This window comes from Alosa sapidissima, chromosome 22 (assembly GCF_018492685.1).
Source record: "Alosa sapidissima isolate fAloSap1 chromosome 22, fAloSap1.pri, whole genome shotgun sequence".
NCBI lineage: Eukaryota > Metazoa > Chordata > Actinopteri > Clupeiformes > Clupeidae > Alosa > Alosa sapidissima.
In genome coordinates this window covers 26,171,837-26,194,265 of record NC_055978.1, presented here as the reverse complement: position 1 = coordinate 26,194,265, position 22,429 = coordinate 26,171,837, and the positions used below count along the sequence as shown (strand labels likewise).

At 43.4% G+C, this 22,429-nt stretch overlaps 2 protein-coding genes across 4 annotated transcripts in view; one reads left to right on the top strand and one right to left on the bottom strand.

Moving 5' to 3' along the window:
* Positions 1 to 17,777, top strand: part of LOC121697328 (neuronal membrane glycoprotein M6-b-like) — a 34,065-nt gene extending 16,288 nt beyond the window's left edge. For 2 of the 3 annotated variants that reach the window (XM_042078811.1, XM_042078809.1), the window contains exons 2-7: positions 10,028 to 10,214; positions 10,522 to 10,678; positions 11,731 to 11,899; positions 12,374 to 12,447; positions 13,043 to 13,108; positions 15,073 to 17,777. In XM_042078811.1, coding sequence (XP_041934745.1) covers positions 10,028 to 10,214; positions 10,522 to 10,678; positions 11,731 to 11,899; positions 12,374 to 12,447; positions 13,043 to 13,108; positions 15,073 to 15,222 — 803 coding nt within the window. In that variant the 3' untranslated portion in view covers positions 15,223 to 17,777. Of the gene's footprint in view, positions 1 to 10,027; positions 10,215 to 10,521; positions 10,679 to 11,730; positions 11,900 to 12,373; positions 12,448 to 13,042; positions 13,109 to 13,729 lie in introns of all 3 variants that reach the window. The other variant, XM_042078810.1, reaches the window with a different exon arrangement.
* A 728-nt stretch (positions 17,778 to 18,505) lies between these two features.
* On the bottom strand, positions 18,506 to 21,552 carry LOC121697329 (ras-related protein Rab-9A-like). The gene is made up of 2 exons (XM_042078812.1): positions 21,411 to 21,552; positions 18,506 to 20,349 (listed from the first exon to the last, which is right to left on the bottom strand). Exon 2 carries the CDS (start codon positions 20,340 to 20,342, stop codon positions 19,737 to 19,739), a length of 606 nt encoding a protein of 201 aa, XP_041934746.1. The 5' UTR covers positions 20,343 to 20,349; positions 21,411 to 21,552; the 3' UTR covers positions 18,506 to 19,736.
* Positions 21,553 to 22,429: the final 877 nt, after the last annotated feature.

Sequence of the window (22,429 nt, the reverse complement as noted above, 5' to 3'; positions counted from 1 at the left end):
GCACGCCTTCTTCCTGTCTGATGCCAGTCTCTGCCACACTCTGGATCCACTCCATTGCCCACAGGTGCCCAATCTGCCAGCCTCTCTCCTGTACCACCCAACAGTCCAACCCAATAAACTCACACTCCCCCACAGTGTTTGAAGATGTGAGACACTCAAGCACACACACACACACATAGTGAACTTCTATCCTGAGGTTTAAGTGCAGACTCACAATCCACACACCTGAAAATGAGGAGCTACTGTTAGGTGATGCATTACGTACAGTTTGTACCAAACGAGAGAATGTGTGCCAACAATATCTACCAAAAGGTCATCAATGGAAATGTTTCAAATTTTGTGTCCAGACTCCAGAATGGTCACTGCAGTCACTGCAATTTAACCTTAAGACATGACGACTGCAGTTACATCGCTCTGAATGGAGATGGAAGCATATAGAACACATACACATCTAGGTGGAAATTTCCACCTAGTACATTATGTAATACATTCCTCTTTTTTCACCACATGGAGAAGTGTATGCGAAGGATGCTCTATAAAGAAATGGTTACTGTATGTAAAAAGTGGCTGCCTATCCCCAAAAAGTTTTGGGGATAGGCGCGTCAGAAATGACCAAAGGTCGTAGATCAGTAGTTTAAGACACATGCAATTATTTATTAGAACACAGAACACAACGTCTCAGACCTTCATCAGGTAAATGAATGAAAGGTGAATTTACCTGATAAAGGTCTGAGACCGAAATGTTGCGTTCTGTGTTCTAATAAATAATTGCATGCGGAATGGACAGTGTGCAGGATCTCTTTTAAACTACTGTATGTACAAATAAATGGTTACTGTATGTACAGTAAATCCCATAGGGTACATCAATGCCTTCATATTGACTGACTGATGACTGTGTACCAGAGTGCTATACAGAGAGCTGTTGGCTTAGAGGCTAGGAAATCACAAAGTAAGGTGTGCATTCATGTGCAGGTGCATCTGTGCTTATGTATGCATGATCTAGTTAATGTGCGTGTGTGTGTGTGGTTGTGTGTGCCTGTGTGTGTGTCTGTGAGTGTTAGTGTGAGTGTGTGCGTGTGTGCGCACGTGTGTGTGTGTGTGTGTGTGTCTGTGAGTGTTAGTGTGAGTGTGTGCGTGTGTGCGCACGTGTGTGTGTGTGTGTGTGTGTCTGTGAGTGTTAGTGTGAGTGTGTGCGTGTGTGCGTGTGTGTGCGCGCGCATGTGCGTGTGTGTGTCTGTGTGTGTGTGTGTGTGTGTGTGCGTGTGTGCGCATGTGTGTGTGTGCGTGTGCGTGTGTGCGCACGTGTGTGTGTGTGTCTGTGTGCGCGCACGTGCGTGTGTGTGTGTGTGCGCGCGTATGTGAGCGCGTGTGTGTGCCTCAGCTGGCAGACTGAGGTCCCCGTTCTCTCTGGTGTCAGTTTGAAAAGGCAGGGATTGGCCAGCAGTAACAGTGCTCTGGAGACAGGCTGAAATAACTCCAACATCGATCTCTCTCACACACACACACACACACACACACACACACACACACACACACACACACATACACACACACACACACACACACACACTGAGGGACTTTGACACAAAGCTTTCACCCTCTGTGTGCGTGCGTGCGTGCGTGCGTGCGTGGGTGTGTGTCCGTGTGAACTGAAATGGGCTGTGTGTGCAGTTCGACAGGTAAGAGAGGAGCAGGAGAATTAGCCAAATAAACTCACGGGAAAAAGACACACAGGTAGATTTGCTCTCTACAGGTAAAAAAGGCAGTCTCTTCCTGGTATTCAAGACCTAGTCACTGCACATGCATTAGCAGACAGACAATAGGAGGATAGTAAGGCAGAGCAACAGACAGGAGAGAGAGAGAGAGAGAGACAGAGAGAGAGAGAGAGAGAGAGAGAGAGAGAGAGCAGGAAGACCCTGGCCTAGAAACGAAACTGCCATCTCCTAAACAGGAATGTCCCGGGGCTGAGAAAACCCAATGAGTCTTTTAAATATTCACCAGCCCTCCTGCACAATGCAGCCTCTCTTTCCCACCCAGTGTTCTGGGAGAGTAAGCAGACGACTGATCGCTAAGCCGGCGCCTAATGCTTTTATTTTTATGGAACCACCCATGTTGGACAGTGATCGGCCAGGACAGCTGATGGCAGATGATATTTTTCTGTAAACTTTGGGGAGTGATATGAAGTCATCGTGTCCCGCCCGTGCCTGTTTTGGCTGGTCTGGAACTGAAAAGTCATTGTGAATTCTAAGTCCTCTAAGTCCTCAAATCGGCTTTCTGACCAAATGACACAGCAGCCCCAGATGTGATCTCCTCTCAGTAGCGGCATCGCATTAGTCAGTATAAAACATATTATTCAGATCCCTTTTGCCACAACAAAGCCTACGGTACCTGGTATGATATATTAATTTAATGTGTGTGTGCGGTTGCGGTTGTGGTTGTGGTTGTATGTGTGTGTGTGTGTGTGTGTGTATGTGTGTGTGTGTGTGTGTGTGTGTGTGTGTGTGTGTGTGTGTGTGTGCGTGTGTGAGCTTGAGGTGGTATTTCCTCTAGCAGTAAATGACCTGTTTCACTCAGTAGGGTTGCAATCTGACCCGTATAAACACACACGCAGCCGGGGACAGTTGCCCCTCTGATCCCCCTTGACCTCATGCTGAACGCGGACACACACACACACACACACACACACACACACACACAGAGAAACCCAGAATCACACACAAATACAGTTCCCATAGCACTCAAGGGCAGAAAGCTTGCAATGATGCTTAACTGAATATGTGTGGGAAATGTGTGTGTGTGTGTGTGTGTGTGTGTGTGTGTGTGTGTGTGTGTGTGTGTGTGTGTGTGTGTGTGTGTGTGTGTATGTATGTGTGTGTGGAAGCGAGTGTGTCAGCTGCAGGTTTGCTCAACTGGGTCGTGGGTAACGTGCTTCCATGGCAACTGCTATTCACCAGCCCTGGGGCCAAAAAACGCCTTTCACTCTCTTTCTCACTCACTCTTCCTCTCAGACCTTATCTCTCCCTTTCACTCTTCCTCTCTCTCTCTCTCTCTCTCTCCCTTTCTCTATATCTCTCTCACTCTCTCTCACTTTCTCTCTGGCTCCCTTTCGCAGCCTAAACTGACAGTTGGGACTGCTTTTGTGTTCTTTTAAGAGACCGCAGCCCTAGCCAAAATCTGCTGGATCTGATCTTTGTGCTTTAGAGAGAGTGATGGTGTGATGGTGTGATGGTAGGAGAAAGAGTGGAAAGAAAGGAAAGAGAAGAAGAGGAGAGGGAGGGGAGGGGGGGTTCTCTAGCAACCACCTCTTTTAGTTTCTCTCTCTCTTTTTTCCAGTTTGCCAAACAGACTGTCCAAGCTTGAGGCTGCCATTTTAACAGCCAGACTTGACAGAAGCAGAGGGGAGAATTTGGCCTATGCACAGAGCCAAGGGCCTGACATCAAATATGAAACAGTAAATCTGAGCTGACTGCGGCCCCCGCCACATTCGCTGGCGCTTGGCCCCCCGGGCTGGGCGGTTGCCCGCCACCGCTGCTTTTCCCATCAAAGGCAACGTGAAGCGGACGCGCCGGCACAATTAGATCAACAGCACCATTATGTCACCAGCAGTGGACACTTGAGGAATGTTGCCTGAATTGTCCCCTAAGGTGCTCCGTAGGAGTTGTTTTAGGGTTAATAATGAAATTAAAGGAAAATCCTGTAGAATTCCAAATTCATAGATACATTGTTAAAATGACAGAGATATGAATGGAATTTCCTGTGCCCATTTGGCTGTCTAGTGTAGATATGATATTCATTATTCATTATTCATTGTGGCTCCCACCTGTTTATGAGTGGTTGCAGAATAGCTCTCTCAGAGGCTCTGTCTCTGAGAACACTGAGAGAAGGGGAGGGGAGCAATTCCGAATCATTACACAACTAGGTCTTTGCTCTCACCCATTCCCTCTCTCTTTCAATCTCTCTCTCTCTCTCTCTCTCTTTCTCTTTCTGTCCAGCTTTTCCATCTATCTTTCTTTGTTTGCCTCTGTTACTCTCTCTTTCATTCATGTCTGTCTTGACAGCTTGTGTCTCAGTCATCTTATTTCTCTCTCTCTCTCTCTCTCTCCCTCTTTTTCATTCTCTCTTTCTAACTATCTCTCTATCTACGTCCCTCTCCGTCAGTCCAGTCACAGTGTAAAGTCACTCACATGTCAGGCCTAACCCACTAGTCCAACCGTGACCACACACAGGCTGTAATAATACTGTAACACACACACACACACACACACACACACACACACATGCACACACACACACACACACACACACACGCACACACACACACACACACACACACACACACACACACACACACACACACACATGCACAGGTGGTAAGCCCACTTCCTGAAAGTTCAGGACCAGGGCCCACACTCCTCAGTGGTTAAATCATTCACTTCTCTTTCTCTCTCTTTTCCTTCTGCGTTTGGCCCTGCAGGAGAAGCATTTCATCCCCTAAAAAGCCTTTTATCCTCACACAGTTCAAACAGGGTTCCACAGGATAAATGCCTCTGTCAGGAATCAGCCAAAAAATGGTTCCTGGGCTGGAACTGCCCACATAGAAGCTGGGGCCAAGCTTGGCCTAATTGGTCAATTAGTCAGTCTGTTGTCCTTGACTGTTTATGCTGGTAAGGCAATGGGAAAGTATGGTAATAGTGAGGCAGAATAGTGATTATTTGCATCTAGTATGTTTATGAGACATATTGAAGACTGAATTATGTTTATGAGACATATTGAAGACTGAATTATGTTTATGAGACATATTGAAGACTGAATTATGTTTATGAGACCGAATTGTTGCACTTGGTCTGTGCTTGCTAGTCATTTAGAGATGGCCACTGTTCTTGCACCAGCATTATATATTTCAATATAAGTTACTGTGCAAACACTCATACACAAAAATGCACAGACGCACATGGTTTAGTAATAAGCCGTTCTCATCAGTGTATGGCTGAGGTTTTAAACCGCACATGTCTGCCAACAGGGCAGCGTGTGAAACTGGAGAAGCCCAATGCCAGCCGTCTAGCGCCCCCACACCCGTGACCGTATATTCCGACGAGCTGACCTTTCACCCCACGTGGCCATTAACCTCTGTCTGTAGCCCATAAAGCCATGACTCTTTTTTACTGCCTGTCTTGAGTGGCTGCGATAGGAAGGGAGCTGGGGTTGGGTGGGGGTGGAGTGGGGGGGTGGGGGGGTGCAGAGCTGGGTCAGAGCCAGCTGTGGTAGCTCTCATGCCTGCTGCTGATGCTGATGCTGATGCTGATGAGAATGGCACAAGGGTTTATGTGCTGTCGGTGATGATGTGGCTGCCATCAGGCTCCAATTCCTATGTTGATGGTTTTTGGCAGTCACAATATCAAATGCATACCTGTGGCATTCAAATGTTACATATGTATGTATGTTAGGATGGCCATTTCCATAACACTAAAAAGGAAGGACTTTGCGGCATTTAGTGAGGCAAGAATAATTACCTAGGACTCTGGTGAAGGTCTACTCCAAACTACAATACAATTTTGTCCATGATAACGATGGTATCATGATACAGTGATTCTGAAATACTCTATTCATTGCAAGACAATTTGATACGATATATCATGATGTACGTGTAACAGAAGAGGAAACATATTCCTGAAAAGGCTAAAAGTCTGTCTTCACAGGATTTGTATTTATTCATTACATTGGGGTGTCTTGTCTGTTTCAAAAATTAGATAGATAGATAGATATTGATCCCCAAGGGGAAATTCAAATTCAAATTCAAAGGGAAAATTGACCAGATGAGCCTGGCTTCCAAAGTGAACCTTCCATACATAACATTTCTGGACTGAAAATATGCAAAGTAAATTCACATAAAAATAAATAAACAAGTAAATGAATGCCAAAAATACACATTTCAGTTCTTAACTAGCATAAAATACTTGTTTTATGTAAACAACAAAAGAGAGTGTGAAAAAACACCATGCATTAACATTCAACTGCTCAAATAGATACAGTGATTTATAGTGATTCAGTCTATTGAGGACTTGTCTGTAGTGTCTTCATTTTTGTGTCTGTGTGTGTGTGTAGCAGTCCACCAGTATTTTTAATCGATTTAAGTTTCTGTCCTCAGTATCCTGTTCTTTAATTTAGCCTCAGCAAACTCCACCTTCACCCTCTGCAGCAGTTCAGATGACAACACCTCTTGGGTCAGCTCTTTCAGGTTAAAGCGGAGTTTTGCTACAACCAGTGACTGTTCTTCACCTGTGTCTGTATTAGCCTACTGTAGGTTACTTGCCAAAGACATGTGTACTGGACTGGATTCCCGTCAATATTTTTTCAAACGTAGACTAAGCTATTTAAATTTTTTAATAGGCCTACTTTATATAATTTACTATGTGCATCTATTGTCCCATATGCAGCACAGCAAATCAAAGTTAATCCATTAGGCTACTTTACATTTTGCATACGTTCAGTTGTATCTAAACCAACCAAAGCTTGACTGAAACATAGTAAAACCATTGACTTATGTACTTAAAGTGTCCCATACTTAAATAATGGGAAGAGTGAAATCCCTTATTAATTAAGAGACAGATCCTCGCATGTTTCTGCTGACAAACTGCTGGTTTCATCACCAGTCGCCGACATTCAAAAAACGGAATATGTGGTTTTCACAACTTTTGTGAAGTACTGGGAAAGGCTGGCAAGCAAGCCGCAGACAGATGCACTTCCCTGTTAGGTAGGCTAGGTCAGCAACACAGGCAGGAGAGATGCAAACAGATCAACTTAACGTGTATTTCCTCCTGATGGTGAACATGTTTGTTTGCTTTTTCTGTCGAGCCGTGGTTCCTTCATAAATTGCGCAGCAAATTACCAGACGAGGGACAGAAGCACCGGGCATAATTTGACCAGCAGTCTCCGCGTTGAGAAACGCTATGCTGTATCCAAGCAAAGATTCTAGAAGCCTCCTAAAAGGAGGACAAATGAGTGTCCGGCTTGAGGCTGCGCCGGACGCCGGACAGGACGTTTAAAATCCGGACTGTCCGGCCTAAATCCAGACGTATGGCCACCCTAAGTATGTATGTGAGTGTGAGTGTGAGTGTGTGTGTGTGTGTGTGTGTGTGTGTGTGTGTGTGTGTGTGTGTGTGTGTTTGTGTCCTGTCTCTAAAACGCTCTAACAGTACGGTCTATCTCCCCAGGCCCAGAGTTAGAGCAACGCTCTGTCTGGGCCTTAAATCTGACTCTAATGAATAGCCCATTGATTTCCTGTATGAGCTCTTAACAGGAGCCCTCTGCTGCCCGCTAATGCACTCTAACAGCCCTAATGAATGACCAGCGGCCAGGCAACGCCACAGACGCCCGCAGGGGTCCACAAAACAAGAAGGAGCCTAACAGGCTACGGTCGGGGCAGCCTGGTTTAGTGATTGTTTCTCCTGAAAATGTTATTGATATTTCAATGTCCACATGAAACGATTTTAGTGTGTGAATGTAATGTCACACGATTGGACTGGTTCCTGAAAGCTGGTCTGGAAATCATGGATAGACATAATTGATCTCCACATTCATAGTTCTGCAGAAATGTTACTGAAATGTCCCCCAAGTATACATTTTTACTGGACACATTTTGCATTGTCTTATACATGATTTGACATTTATCGCTGTATTTCAGGTGTCTAGCTATTATCATATCAGGCAGATGAGTATGACGTCCCCCTGTGGGGCTTGAGCCAGATGCATAAGCTGTGGAATCTCATTAAATGGAATCAGCTCTCTTTCGTGTCATCACTAGTCTGATAGCAATCAATCAGATCTTGCCCACAAAACCTGTGAAACATTGCTCAAATTAGAGCTTGACAAAATGGAGAGAGTCGAAGGGGAGAAAAAAAGATAAGTGGAAGGAAAGAGAGAGAGAGAAGGACATCAGAGCGCTCTGAGGGATGTCATGTCCACAAACAAGCATCTGCAGACTTTCAGCCCTCTCTTTCCTTCCCTCCATCTCTTTCTCTCTCTCTCTCTCACTCTCTCTTTCTCACTTTCTCTCTCTCTTTCTCACTCTCTCGTTCTCTCTTTCTCATTCTCTCTTTCTTTATCTTTATTTCTCTGTGTGTATGTGTGTGTGTGTGTGTGTGCTCGCTGAGTAGATGTATTATATGATAGTACGTGTGAGAATGCAAGATTGTTTTTGCTAGATTTACTCATTAACACCACTGCCACCCGCAAGCCACCCCAAGTGGTCCGCAAGCAGACGTGGTAAAATATAATATAGATGAGTTGTTTGCAACATTGATCCAACTTGTATGTAAATCCAAACAGTTCTGCAACACTGCTTATGTAAGCTACGCCAGTTTAAATCATATGAATCCTCTGACACAATAAGCAAGGTGCAAAGACAATAAGCAAGGTGGTTCAGTGAGTAGGTCTGTTGTGTAATACACTGTTGAAATCTTTTTTTTTAGCTAGGTGGTCCGTGAGGGTTTTTTTTTTGGTTATGTGGTCCTTGGTCTGAAAAAGTTTGAGAAACACTGAGCTATGTGATGTCTAGATTGTGCAACATCTGGCAGTCTCTTACACTAGTGCGAGAGACTTAACTAGACTTGTGTAGAGAGACCCACCCTCCGTCTCCAGCCCTCTCTCCTCCAGCTCCATCACAACAACACGACTACGCTGAGTCCACAGCCAGCACATCCACTCTGCCACCGCCTCCTGCCTCCTGCCTCGCGGCTGCTGCATGATGGCCTGTGTTAAAAAGCTAATCACTTGTCTGTGGATGTGCGCTAATAGAGGTCTTGTCCCATAGCCAGCAGACAGCATTACTGCCCCCAGTGATGAGTCAGAGAAACACCCATGCATGAAACACACACACACACACACACACATACTCACACTCACACACTTTTAGGAGTGCCCGTTGCCCTATACAAGCACTGTGTGTTAGAAAGCTGCATATAAAATGGTTAGCAGTCATCTTAGCCTGTGTGGAAAACTATGGATTACCACAGGGACAGCATGGAAATGCTGTTACACACGTTCATACACACACACTTACAGTACGATTGTAATTATGCATTGTTAAGGGTGCCAATTGGAAGGGGTTGCCATGGAAACACCAAAGTGGCACACGCAAGAGTGTGCAATTTGAACGCCCTCTCTCTCTTTTCTTCTCTTTTTTATGATGGAGCTATTTTTATCAGGCATTATATAAGCCTTCCAGATTCTCTTCAATGTGGGTCCTTTTGTCTCTCTATTCTCTCGTCTTTGTCTATTATCGTTCCATTCCTTTTTTTTCTCTGGTGACGTTGGGAGGGTTCCATGTCTGTAGCCTTTCTCTCAGCAATTTTGCCTGGTTGTCAACATGCTTGTGTCATATGTCTGTTGTGCCAGTCGCAGCCACACTTGCCGTGGCCGTTCTCTCCATAGCCCCCTGCTCTGTGTGCTGGTTTTTCATTTCCTGTAGAACTCACCTCTCATTAGATGGCTCATGCTCAGACACAACTAAGCTACCATAGCCTAACAGTCCCTGACAGGCTATGCTGATCTTTTATTTAACATTAGATTATGCATTATTAGTAAGTGTGTGTGTGTGTGTGTGTGTGTGAGTGTGTGAGTGCTCGCACTGATGACTTCATGTAACAGAGATGAAAGCTGCAGCCACTGCAGTGCTAGAAGCATGTGTGAATCTCTATGGTGTGTTTCAGTTTTGTGGCTCTAGTGGTAAAACCTTACCGCATATCTGCACCATCCGGAGGTGGCCATCATCTCATCTGAAGTGAATACTTCAGACAAGGCTGAACAGCTGATCCAATTCCTATTAGTTTAGACCACTGTGAGACAAATCAGCTGACTGTGGCTTTATACTGAACTAGACTGCATTGGTAGACACTGATCAGAACTTCTCATGACAATGAAAATACCTTTTTGTGTTTATTGTTATCATACTGTTACTGAAAATAATCAATTATCAAACCAGGTTGTTGTTTTTAACATCTGGACCTGTCCTCTCTGTCTCCCCCTACAGGCTGCTTTGAGTGCTGCATCAAGTGTCTGGGAGGTGTTCCCTATGCCTCGCTGGTGGCCACTGTCCTGTGCTTCTCGGGCGTGGCCCTGTTCTGTGGGTGTGGTCATGTGGCTTTGACAGGGACCCTGACCATGCTGGAGAACCACTTTTCACGCGTGCCAACCGACCATGCCACCCTCACCAACGTGTAAGTGCCCCAGCCTGAGAAAAAGTAAAGGCAAGAAAAAAGGAACTGTTTAGACAGTGACACAGTCTGTATGAGTGCTATGACTGTGATATTAAGGATATTAATCACTTTGTATTATTAGTTCAGCTGGGCACAATTGACCAGTCCCTGCCAAAGAATTAATCTTCGACAAACCACACTAAGGTGTCATGTTGACTCAGTGGTTGCAATGCAATAGGTAGAGGAAAGGGTCTTTATTCAAGTGAGTAATGGGTGTTATGTTTGATTGTTTGTTTAGTGGTGTTTGTGTGTTCATGTTTACACACAGGGTGCAGATCCTGCAGTACATCATCTATGGCATTGCCCCCTTCTTCTTCGTGTACGGCATCATTCTGCTGGCCGAGGGCTTCTACACCACCAGCGCTGTCAAGGACCTGCAGAACGAGTTCAAGACCAGCGTGTGTGGCCGCTGCATCACTGGCATGGTGAGACGCACACGCACACACACACACACACACACACATACACACACTCACAGCCCCCCACCCACACAAACACACACACACACACACACACACACACACACTTACAGCCCCCCCCCCCCCCCCCCCCACACACACACACACACACACACAGACACACAGCCCCCCCACACACACATACACACACCACACACACGCACACATACACATTGGCAAAGGACAAAGTCACAGTCATGCATACATTATCCCACATTATGTGGACATGTCCATGCTCTCTTTCTCAGGGAGGCCTAGATACTGAATAGATACAGAATATCCAGACGATTCAGTAGATGTAAGCCTTCTCTCTCCGTCCCTCTCTCTTCTGTCTCCATATCATTGTGTCCAGTAGGACATGCAGATATGCATCAGTAGGCCTACACACACTCTCTGAGCATGCAAGCAGAAGTCATGCATATACATATACATGTGTGCAGAGATCAACTGATGATGTACAGTGAAATGAGAGAAGTGGTGAGAGTGAGGAAGATGAAGGAGAGGGGGTGTGTGGGGGGGGGCAGCCCTAAAGGATGGTTCTGGCACAGTTTGTGCTATGTAGCCTAATTCTTTTAATTGTCACAGATGTCCACTCATATCAGCGTGTAAAGCCTTTTGGCCACGTGGGCCTGACGTGTGTGTGTGTGTGTGTGTGTGTGTGTGTGTGTGTGTGTGTGTGTGTGTGTGTGTGTGTGTGTGTGTGTGTGTGTGTGTGTGTGTGTGTGTGTGTGTAAAGCCCATTCTGTCTTAAATAGGTCATCATATGAGATCATATTTTAATGAGTATTGTATCTCATTAATGGGTGGATGTATGGAGGTGGCTACATTTACTGCCTGCCTTAATTCATTTTTTTTATTAAACATTATTGCAATAAGGACTGATTACTAAATCCCCCAAAAAATTCACCAGTTGTAGAAAGCTATAAAAAATTGATGAAGTCAGATGCATATTTGTTCATCTCTCTCTTTCTCTCTCTCTGTGTGCGCGCACACGTGTGTGTTTGTCGTTGTGTCTCCAGTTTGTCTTCCTGACTTACATCCTGGGCCTGGCCTGGCTAGGCATCTTTGGCTTCTCGGCGGTGCCAGTCTTTCTCTTCTACAACATGTGGACTACCTGTAACGCCATGAAGTCACCTGTGGCCAACATCACCTCCCCTGAAAACATCTGTGTGGATGTCAGGCAGTACGGTACGAGCTGTTAATCACCATTAATGACCTGTAATTCCTATGCGTCAATGACTCTTGAATGAATGTCATTTGTCATTCCGAACTTGTTGACACTGTGTATGATAGTTTGAAGGATATAATTTCCTTTTTGTGAGATGACTGTTCTAATATTTACTTTGAGACCCTGGTTACATCAGTAGTCTTGCTGCTGAAACAGCCATTATGTCTCAGTGGAGCAGGACTTACAGTATAATATCACTCTCATGACTCATGATGTGCTGAGACTGCTTAGTATGAGTCAAAGAGTGTTAGATGGCACTGGGGACCCAAAGATATTTAAAAAACAGACTAATATGAATACTAAAAAAGTGTGCGTGTGTGCGTGTGTGCGTGTGTGTGTGCATGTGTGTGCGTGTGTGTGCGTGTGTGTGTGTGTGTGTGTGTGTGTGTGTGTGTGTGTGTGTGTGTGTGTGTGTGTGTGCTTTCCTGTGTCAGGTGTGATCCCCTGGAACGCCACGCCTGGAAAAGCCTGTGGCTCTACCCTGAATGACATCTGCAACACTAGTGATGTGAGTGCGCTCTCCCACATGCAAAAGCACAAAATGACACGCACACACACACCAGCCTCCTCTAATCACAGAACAGCAGCATTTACAGCTGAGGCTTAATGCAGTCTATGCATTCACTGTATACACAGTTTTAATTCTCCATTGTGTGTAATGTTTTAATTGGTATAAAACTTCAGTGTGTCTGCATACCATAGGCACACCGTACTTCATCCGTTCAAGTATATTTATAGTATCACACCATGTCGAACAGAACACGAACATTAGCGATAAAATCCGTGTAATTCCGTTGTTTTCAAATGGAGTGTCCTGACTGCAAGCGAGCAGCGTGATGCAACGCGACATTTTGAGAGAACTTTTGTCGGACGCCCCGTTTCTATTTTCTTTCTGTTGCTGGCGTTGCTCTGCTATTTTGACTGAGAAATGAGAAATATGACTCAATAGAAGGGCATATTTAACAGATTCAGTGTAGACAGATAACATTGACAGTCACTTGCTCGGATCCTGTGAGGACATGGTGTTAGATGACCCATGTAAGTGCACCATGAGTGTATAAAAGTGATATCTTATGTGGTGTCTCCTGTGATGTCTCCTGCAGTTTTACCTGTCCTACCACCTGTACATTGTGGCTTGTGCCGGCGCTGGAGCCACTGTCATTGCTCTGGTAAGACCAACAGTAGACCTGCGCCTGCAGATCTCTCATGAAGTACCCGTCTCACAGAGTGCTCATGTAGTCCACACACTATTACAATACATACACACTGACGCAATGAGTACCTTTTAAGTGCTGTAATTCTCTTAGGATAGAGATGAAATGGATGGTAGATGCTAAATGGATATTAAAGGGCACACAACCCAACAGCTAAGCAGCAGCCCTTTTTATTTTTTTGTCATTTTGCAGTGCTTGACATGCACTTGCAGTCTATCATTGCCCTCTATTGCACAAAGCTGCACATAGCTATTGGTAAGACATGGCCTTTGTTGAGAATTGTTTCTAATTTATAATCAGGGTTAACAAAGGCAAGGTTTTACTTGGTTGATAACAAGATACTGTTTGAAAAGTAATTTGCAACAATGTCTCAACTGATTCTGTGTGACATATTTTTCACCCTGGAATGGTTCATTTTGTCCCATAATCTAAAAGTCTAAAGAAGCCATTCTGATTTCTGTTTTTTTTGTTGAACCAGTGTTTTGTTATGATACTGCAGAGTTACGTCTGCTTTCTATTGGCTCACTGATTTGACCTCTGACCCCTGCTCGTGTGTGCTCTCTCTTTCCCTCACAGCTCACCTACATGATGGCCACCACATATAACTATGCTGTTTTCAAGTTTAAAGGCTTTCGCCACAACAGCGCCTCTAAGTTTTAAAACAAACACTATGACAACACACCAAGTTGGCAGTGTCCATGGCAGTCGGCAGTGTCCATGGATTTATGCTACTCTTGGGCTGCTCTTAAAGTGAAATAACAGAAACAGACAGAGAAGTAGAGGGTTAGGCTACCTTGTAGAAAAGGACATTTCAGCGTTGTAACTAATTGAAGAGAAATGCAGTGCTCTCCTATTTGACCTTCAACACATTTGGAAACAGATGAACTGCTACTGTTTTTTGAGAGAGAGATACAGATAAAGAAGATATTTTTGTAGATCCCAAACTGGTTTAATTAAACTAGGCTTCATGCTGAGCTGCAAGTAATCCTGAATATTTTAGTCACGCGAGTTCAATAGCCTTAATAGGTTATTCCTGCACCATTTTTTAATCATTCTATATCAACTTGAGCCATCATGAGTCACTGCACTCACATATCCTGCCTTTATTTGTAAATATTCAAAATCTGCTCAACTCTAGATGTATGAATTCTTTATGTAAGCAGTAAGACATTTTTGGTCAGCTCTTTTTCAAGCTGTTAGCTTAGCATGTTGCATTTGGACCTGCAGAAGGAGAGAAAAGGTAGCATTGTCGAGTGGGTAGCATAGCACTGATATCACATAACCTGATTTGCCATGTCCCATACACTAACAATGATTTCCATGAACTTCTTTATGGACAGTTTAATTTTTTTATTCCAATCACAACTGGAAGTTGTTTTATGTTCTTATATATATATATATATTTTTAAAGACCATCATCATCTATTTAGAGAATGTCACGTTTATTTTAGTGATTGGTATACTTTTGGGGCTTTTTGACAGGTTTATGTTGTACTGTAAATACAAAGAGGGTCATACATAATATTTTCTGGAGATTGTTCCTCTCTTGTCCTGTGTGTTTAGTAGGCACTCGTGTCTTTCTAATCACTAACTGCCATGAAAGTGATCCCATTGACACATTTAATACCCAAATTCATCATCCTCCATGAGTTGCATAATAATAATAGTAGTAATAATAATAATACAAATAATAATTATAATGACTAGAGTCTAGTGTAGCATTACCGATGTAGCTTGCTTTTGCTCACTAACCCACTTACTGGCGGTCCCCCCCCTCCCCTACCTGTCTCTCTCTCTCTCTCTCCCCTCTCTCTTTATCTGTCTTCCCCCCTCTCTCTCTCCCTGTCTCTCTCTCCCCGGTCCCTCTCTTGGTCTCTCCTCCTTCGATCCTCTCCTCCCTCGCTCCCTCTCTCCTCCAGATCCACTATCTCATGATCCTGGCAGCCAACTGGGCCTACCTGAAGGACGCCTGCCAGACCCACGCCTACCAAGACATCAAGACCAAGGACGACCAGGAGCTGACGGACGTGCAGTCACGCTCCAAGGAGGCCATCAACTCCTACTCATAAGGGCCAGACCACAGCACACACACACACACACACACACACACACACACACACACACACACACACACACACACACACACACACACCCCTCTCCGTCACCACCCTTTTCCCTCTCCTCTCTTTCTCTCTCTCAAACACACACATACAGTACATGCAAGCACATGCAAACATACACAGATACCAACACACACACACACACACAAACACACCCACACACACACATACACACACAAACACATAAGCACACACAGCTGCAATCCCCCCACCTCAACCCTCAGGCTGCACACTGCTGACTAACATGGCTCAGTGCTGCTTCTCCCTCCCACCACGTGACATGACAGCCTTGTGAGGCTCCCATAACCGTGACATGAACACCGGCTTGTCGTTTTTTCAAAACTTTTATTTTTTTGTTTCTTTTTAAAAAAAAAAAAGAAATAGTTTTGTGGCAATGCATGTGAAATGCCTTAATGGAGTCGCAGTGTGTTCAGTTCGTTTCGGGTCCCGCTGTAGGTCACAGGAGGACCGAATGGACGCGAGCACGCTGTGACCCTGTCGGGTGATTTTTCCAGTGTTTGTGGTGGACTGTCTAAAAGTGTCCGTGTGTCGTGTCAAGACTGTGACGCCTCAGCTCATGCTTCATGGCGCGTGGTGGAGGCGAAGTGCCACCCACAACTCTTAACTGTCTGCACTAACTCAACCAGGACGTTTCACAGGAACTTCCTTTTTTTGGTGTTTTATACATTTAAATATAAATATAAATATATAAATATATAAATATATAACTGTGTGAATGTGTATGAATGTTGTTGTTTTTCTAACTCTTAAAAAGTATGTCAGGTTTAATATAACCTCTTTCAGCTCTCTTGCTCTCTCTCTTTCTCAGTTACTTCCTACATTTTTGTTTTCTGAACCTTTTTTATGGTTATACTTGACACATTCACTGCTGTAAAATCAGACAAAATCCACACTCTTTCATAACTCACACACTTATAAAAAAAATCAGACTACAGATCTGTGTGGATCACTTTTACTCGGCTAAATTCAGAGAAAACAGCGGCAAAAAAAGAAAAAAAATGTGAGGATCTGCTATTAATGTCGCTATTTCAATGGACAATTTCACATTAATGCACAGAAGTGGAAATATTATAGGGTATGCTTGTCCTCAAATATATAACATGCCTGAAGAATGATAAATATTTGGTTTGCACATATTGTCTCAAGTAAGCTTATAATTTATCAGACTGAATATTTTGATCTCAGCTCTAGAACATTCTACAACTCTCTGAAGGGATATCCTTTAAAAAATCAAGCAATCATATTCTTGGCATTTTTATCTTCCCGGTGGAAAATTAATTTAAAGTATTGCTTATTGATATTTTTTATTTCTTTTTGAATTTTAACAATGTTGGTCTTCACAGTGTTCAAAGATGCAGCCATGTAACATATATTCTTGAATCGGTGGAAAAAAAAGTAAATTAACTATCTATATAATCTTAGTGTTTTGACTCAGCAGTTTGATGGCAGCTGACACTTTTCCTAAATGAGCTACTGTGTAACATTGCTTGGATTTTATCTTGGGATTGATTTACAAACTTGTGGTTTTAGCAGCATTTGTGTCCTTATTCTACTCTCCTGGCAACCCTGGTGGTAACCTGACATGTCTGTGGAATACTAACTAACTCTCCATGTTATTGGATAAGTGCTCCTGAAAACTGCCATGTTAACATCCACTGTGTCACAGTACGGTATTTATGGTCAGGCACCTTTTTTGGGGGACTGTCTTTGAAGGGCCCTCCTTAACAGCATTGCAACACTCATGGCATGAATCAAGGCTTAAGATGTATTTAATGTATTTAATACAGCTATGTCCATCCATACAACTTCAACTCCTGTCATATTACTTGGCATGCCATGGCTATGTAGCCTGCAACATATTGACACAAGATATTCCATAATGTTCTAATTCTAAATGAATGCTTATTGATGTGTCACTTGCATTTCATGTTGGAATTGTGTGGTTAAGAAGGCCCCCATCAAAGAGTAATTTGTCTCCCTGAGTTATTATATTTAAAGGTTTTTAACCACTCTTACACAGTTGTGATTAATCTTTTAGCATACAGTTTTTTTCTTTCTTTTTAAAGTTGAAAGCATGTTACCCACACCAAGGTTGAACTGCAAAAACCATAACCTGTGTGTTTTGGTTCCTGCCAATGTGTCCACCGATCGCAATCTCAGTCTTGATCTCTCCCATTTTTGTATCAGAAGACGTGTGCCTGGATGTTTTGTTGTTCCCTTTTTATTGCATGATGGAAAGATAACCTTGACCTCCTCTCCCTAATCTGTAGGTGATGTGATGTCAGAAGTATGGTAGGCAGTGTTCACCCTTGTAAACCCCTCCCCCTCTTTCTCAAGATAATCCACTGTGCTTTGATGGAATTGTAGTTCTAGTTGTTCCATAGTCCATTTTCTTTGGAAAAAGTTGACGGTTTTATGACTCCTGTATAGTGATGATTTTTGTACCCTTCTCTAGTAAAACTGATATTTTCTAAGATCGCCAACTGGTCTCCACTGCAGTCTTATTTTTTTATGTTGTTTAGTGTCTGTCCATGTTCATATTTACTTACAGAGTTCCTTGGAGTAGAACCATATGAGATGTGACCCTGTAATCAATGGTTTGGTCATTTTAAGACTACTTTACGAGTTTACCCTGTTGTAAGATTGCCTGTAGTAATGACTTCAGTATCAATGGCAATAAGGATGACCACAACAAAGCTTCTGATATGAATGGACTCCTCTTCACAGTCTGCTACTTCTTTGTGGCCTCTAACACCTAATTGCATGTAAGAGGACATTGGACTGGACCCCATACTCTAATGAGGATGTGTTCCGACCGATGATAACCGTTAACCTTCCCACAAATTTTCCATAGACTGTTTATCCATAATTTTACAGTTTTGTATTGAGGTAGGCGGTACATGTCTCAAGGAGAGGAAAATGTCACAAAAACTGGTATCAAAATAAGTAAGCTTTTATGCTTAACTTATGTATATCTACTTTTCTTTTGACCGTGTAACCCTTTAATGGTGAAAGTTTTAAGTCACTTGAATTTGATGTAGATCAAGGTCCTGGGTGCCCTTCCTTTTGCTGCTATTATACTCAACTCTTCTGGAATGCCCAGGCTAACAAGATTAGGAAAGTGCCCTGGTGTCCGGCCTTCGGGATTTTTTTTAGAATCGTCTCCAGAAAACACCTTTTAAAGAGACAAAAGAATTACCCAACAACTGAGCAACTGAAAAGTTTTTTTATCTTTAATAACCACATTACTGACTGTTTATTGCATAACTGTTAATTATTATAATGCACATACATACATTACTGTACAATAGGTAGACTAAAGGTGCGGTCCATGATTCTAATCAAATACATTTTTGACATATTCAGCAAATTTCTCATCACAGTCTAGCTTCATGAAGCCCCTAGGGGCTATTGTCACTGGAGTGCACTAGTGTCCCCCAAGTGGCTCCATATAGATAGATAGATAGATAGATAGATAGATAGATACTTTATTGATCCCCAAGGGGAAATTCAAGCTGTCCATTCAGTGTATACACTTCAAAAACTCCAGTGTCTGTATAGTGTCCTGGCTCTGTAAATGCTGTTCATGCAAAGCAAACATGGTTGAGAACATGTTGAACAATTCCAGCCAATCAACATGTAGCTGCAGGATCAAATATCAACAATTGCACAACAACAGAACAACAGAAGTGAACAGAGTTAATATCTATATGCATTTGCACAGAAGTGAACAGAGTTAATATCTATAATATGCATTTGCACAGAAGTGACCTACTGAGAGTTTCATGCAAGTTTTGGCTCTTGCATTAGTGTCTATTCTTTTGATACTTTGATTATAAGCATACACTCCATGCTGTGAGCAGCACTGTTATTCAAAAACAAGACACATCTCAGAAAATCCACTGGATAAAAATAAAATAAAAAATAAAGTAGATTTGTCATATATTTCGCACAGTCTTTCTCATCCTTCAAAAGGACACAAACTCAGATATTCAAAATATACTGTATGACAGTGTGACCCCTAAAAACATGAGTACATGTGTGTCATCATGTACAGTGACACAGGAACATTTTGTCTGTGTTTGTGTGTGTGTGTGTGTATAGTGTGTGTTTGAGAGAGAGAGAGAGAGAGAGGCTGTCTTGATATGGGAGTGCATTTGCAGTTCATCAGAAAGTATCCAATGTGGGCCAGGTGTCTGTATCTACACGTTTGTTAACTTGGTGTGTGATGCAGTGTGTTCATCCTTGGCACGTTGGAAGCATATGAAACTACATTACAGAGCTAACAGCCAAGCCTTCTGAGGGTGACAGCTGTAGGCCAAGCTTCACAGCATGTCCTTTCATCAGTTTTTTTTCGCCAGTTGTAGTCCGGCCATGTTTTCTGATTACAGTATTCTGACAGTTCTCTCACTACAACTGTCCTGACTGTGCAGTCCCTCTCCTCAGCAGCAGGGGGGGCTGGAGCGCGCCTTCCTCCGCAGATCCACCGTGTCGGACGGCAGCAGATGCTCTGCCCTCTCCTCGGAGGCCAGCACGCGGCGTACGGCCTCCTCGAAGGCCGCCGTCACGTTGGTGGCATCCTTGGCGCTGGTCTCGAAGTACGGGTGCCCGCCGTTGTCGCGGCACCACCGCTGGGCCTCGTCCAGTGACACCTGCCTCTCGGGCACGTCCACCTTATTGCCCAGCACCACAAACGGGAAGCGGTCGGGCTCACGCACGTCCGCATAGTAGGCAAACTCCTTCCTCCAGTTGGCCAGGTTGAGGAAGCTCTGGTTGTCGTCCACACTGAAGGCCAGCAGGCAGCAGTCGGAGCCGCGGTAGAAGGGCGTCCTCAGGCTGCGGAAGCGCTCCTGGCCCGCCGTGTCCCAGATCTGTAAGGTGACGGTGCGCCCGTCCACCTCCAGCTCCTTGTTGAGGAATTCCACGCCAATGGTGTGGAAGAGGTGTGTGTCAAATTTGTCGGCCACATACCGGTTCATCAGGGAGGACTTGCCCACACCACCATCCCCCAGCAGGATGACCTTCAGTATGGATGACTTGGAGGTCATGGTGCACCTGAATAACAGCAGAGAAACTAGAGTAAGAACAAGCTGTGAGGAGGCTTAATCGACAAATACTTTACACCTCTATAACTATTAACCCAGCCTAAATATTCCCATGAGATTCCACACAGCTCATGTACATGGGGAGAGAGCTGATATTGTAGACCTACTATTCTGCAAGTACTCTTTCAAATGAGTTAATCTCTTCTGAAGAAAATGCATAATTGCATGTAGAGATACAGTGAAGTTGTGCTATTGTAATTGAATGTTAAGAGTACCTAAACTATAACCAGAATAAAATTAATCAAATAAACAAATTCTTTGTAGACACATTTCTGGAATTCTGTTGACAAGGTTTTGTTATTATGAGATCCTTCCAAGAGAGAGGCCTGTTCTGCTTGCAACAAACCACCTACTGCTTGTCATATGAAAAGGACCCAGATGAGTGATAGAGAAGAGTGGGGTAGAAAAAGTCAAGATACACACTTCTACAAACAATGAGCCTGTGAGTTCATATCATAGAATAATGGTGAATTTGATGGTGAATTTTCGCTTGAAAGTCATGGCGGAGTTAGGTTAGGCTACTCTGTAAAGTAGCCTAAATGGCTTCATACATAGGCTACTATACAGGTGTGTCCCATGAACCCGATTGAAAACCAAATGTTTCTTTCTTTTACGAAATCAAAACATGTCTTATTTAAATGGGCCTATCCGTGGTAGAATAGGCCTAGCCTACAGCAGCCCTTCAGTCCAGAGTTAGAAAATAAAAGCTACTATACCCCATTTACCCTGCACAATTTCAGACATGTTACCGGTTGTAGCTTGATGGCGAGTTCAACACAACTACAGATATTTCAGACATAAAAGTTAAATCGCTAAGTATCGCAAGAATAAATATACTGTGCAGGCTACCCCACATCAATCCAAACCGTCTTTTCTTTTCTTGTCTTGGTGAATGACACAGCATCTTATACAACCCGACCATACTTTACAAGTTGTTCGACTTTTATAACAGCAGCAATGCTTTCGAATAACAAAAAAATCACATGCTGAAAAAGAAACTGTGAACATTACCCTTGTCAGTTTACGAAAAGGTTATGAATTCACGTAGCGCCATCCTATCCCCACTGCATGTTCCTTTATATCTTAAACTTTACCAAGACATGGCGCCCTGGAGCAGCTCCGACACACAAGTGACGCTCATATGACCGACCTCTCACACTCACACACACACACACACACACACACGCACGAGTCGTACACGAGTGATTTCTCCGTATGATTTTTGCGTAGCCTGGAATCTCGGCATATTTAATTATGCGTGGAAATTGTTATGGTGACCTTTACAAAATATAAACAAAAGTGTAACTTTACAGTTACACAAATTAAAATAATTTTAGACATAAATATACAGTAACTTGCACTTCAAGAAGACTAACATTACTAGTTTACGCTACAGCACTGCAATCTCACAAGCCTCTCTGGACTCTTTTGTCTCTTTCTCTTGAACGGGTCCCATAAATCTATTTGCTCAATTACCACAATCATTATTTGAATCATGTGCTCAGCATTTGACTGTTAGAACAATGACTTGGACTTGAATGGAGCTCCTAGAATTCATTTGCTAGTAGTTATTCCTATATGTCTTGTTATTTGAAAAAAGCAATGGTCTGCTTTATTTGAAAGCAGACCATTTCATTTCTAGGCCCTTATTCACTTTGTTGTTGGAACGGTTCTGCCCTCATCCATTCTTCATGACTGTGTTTTTCTTTATTCCTGATGTTCATCTTGTCACTAATAAAAACAAATCTATTAGTTGATTACACCCACTCACATCTTTGTGAAAGAGCTGACCATTAAATCACCTTCTGCTGGCAAAAGAAGTTAAAGAGACCTGAGCAGTTGCCCAGTGATGCATGATGCAGCTCAGACTGAAGGATCATGGGAAATGTGCCGCCCTGGAATCTCTGGCAGATTACCAAATCACATGCTCCATGCATGCCGCGTATGGCCAGTCACATGGGTAAGTAGGCCTACTGCAATTAACAGCCTAGTAAGTACTGCAATTAACAGCGTTTTTAACATGGGTACTA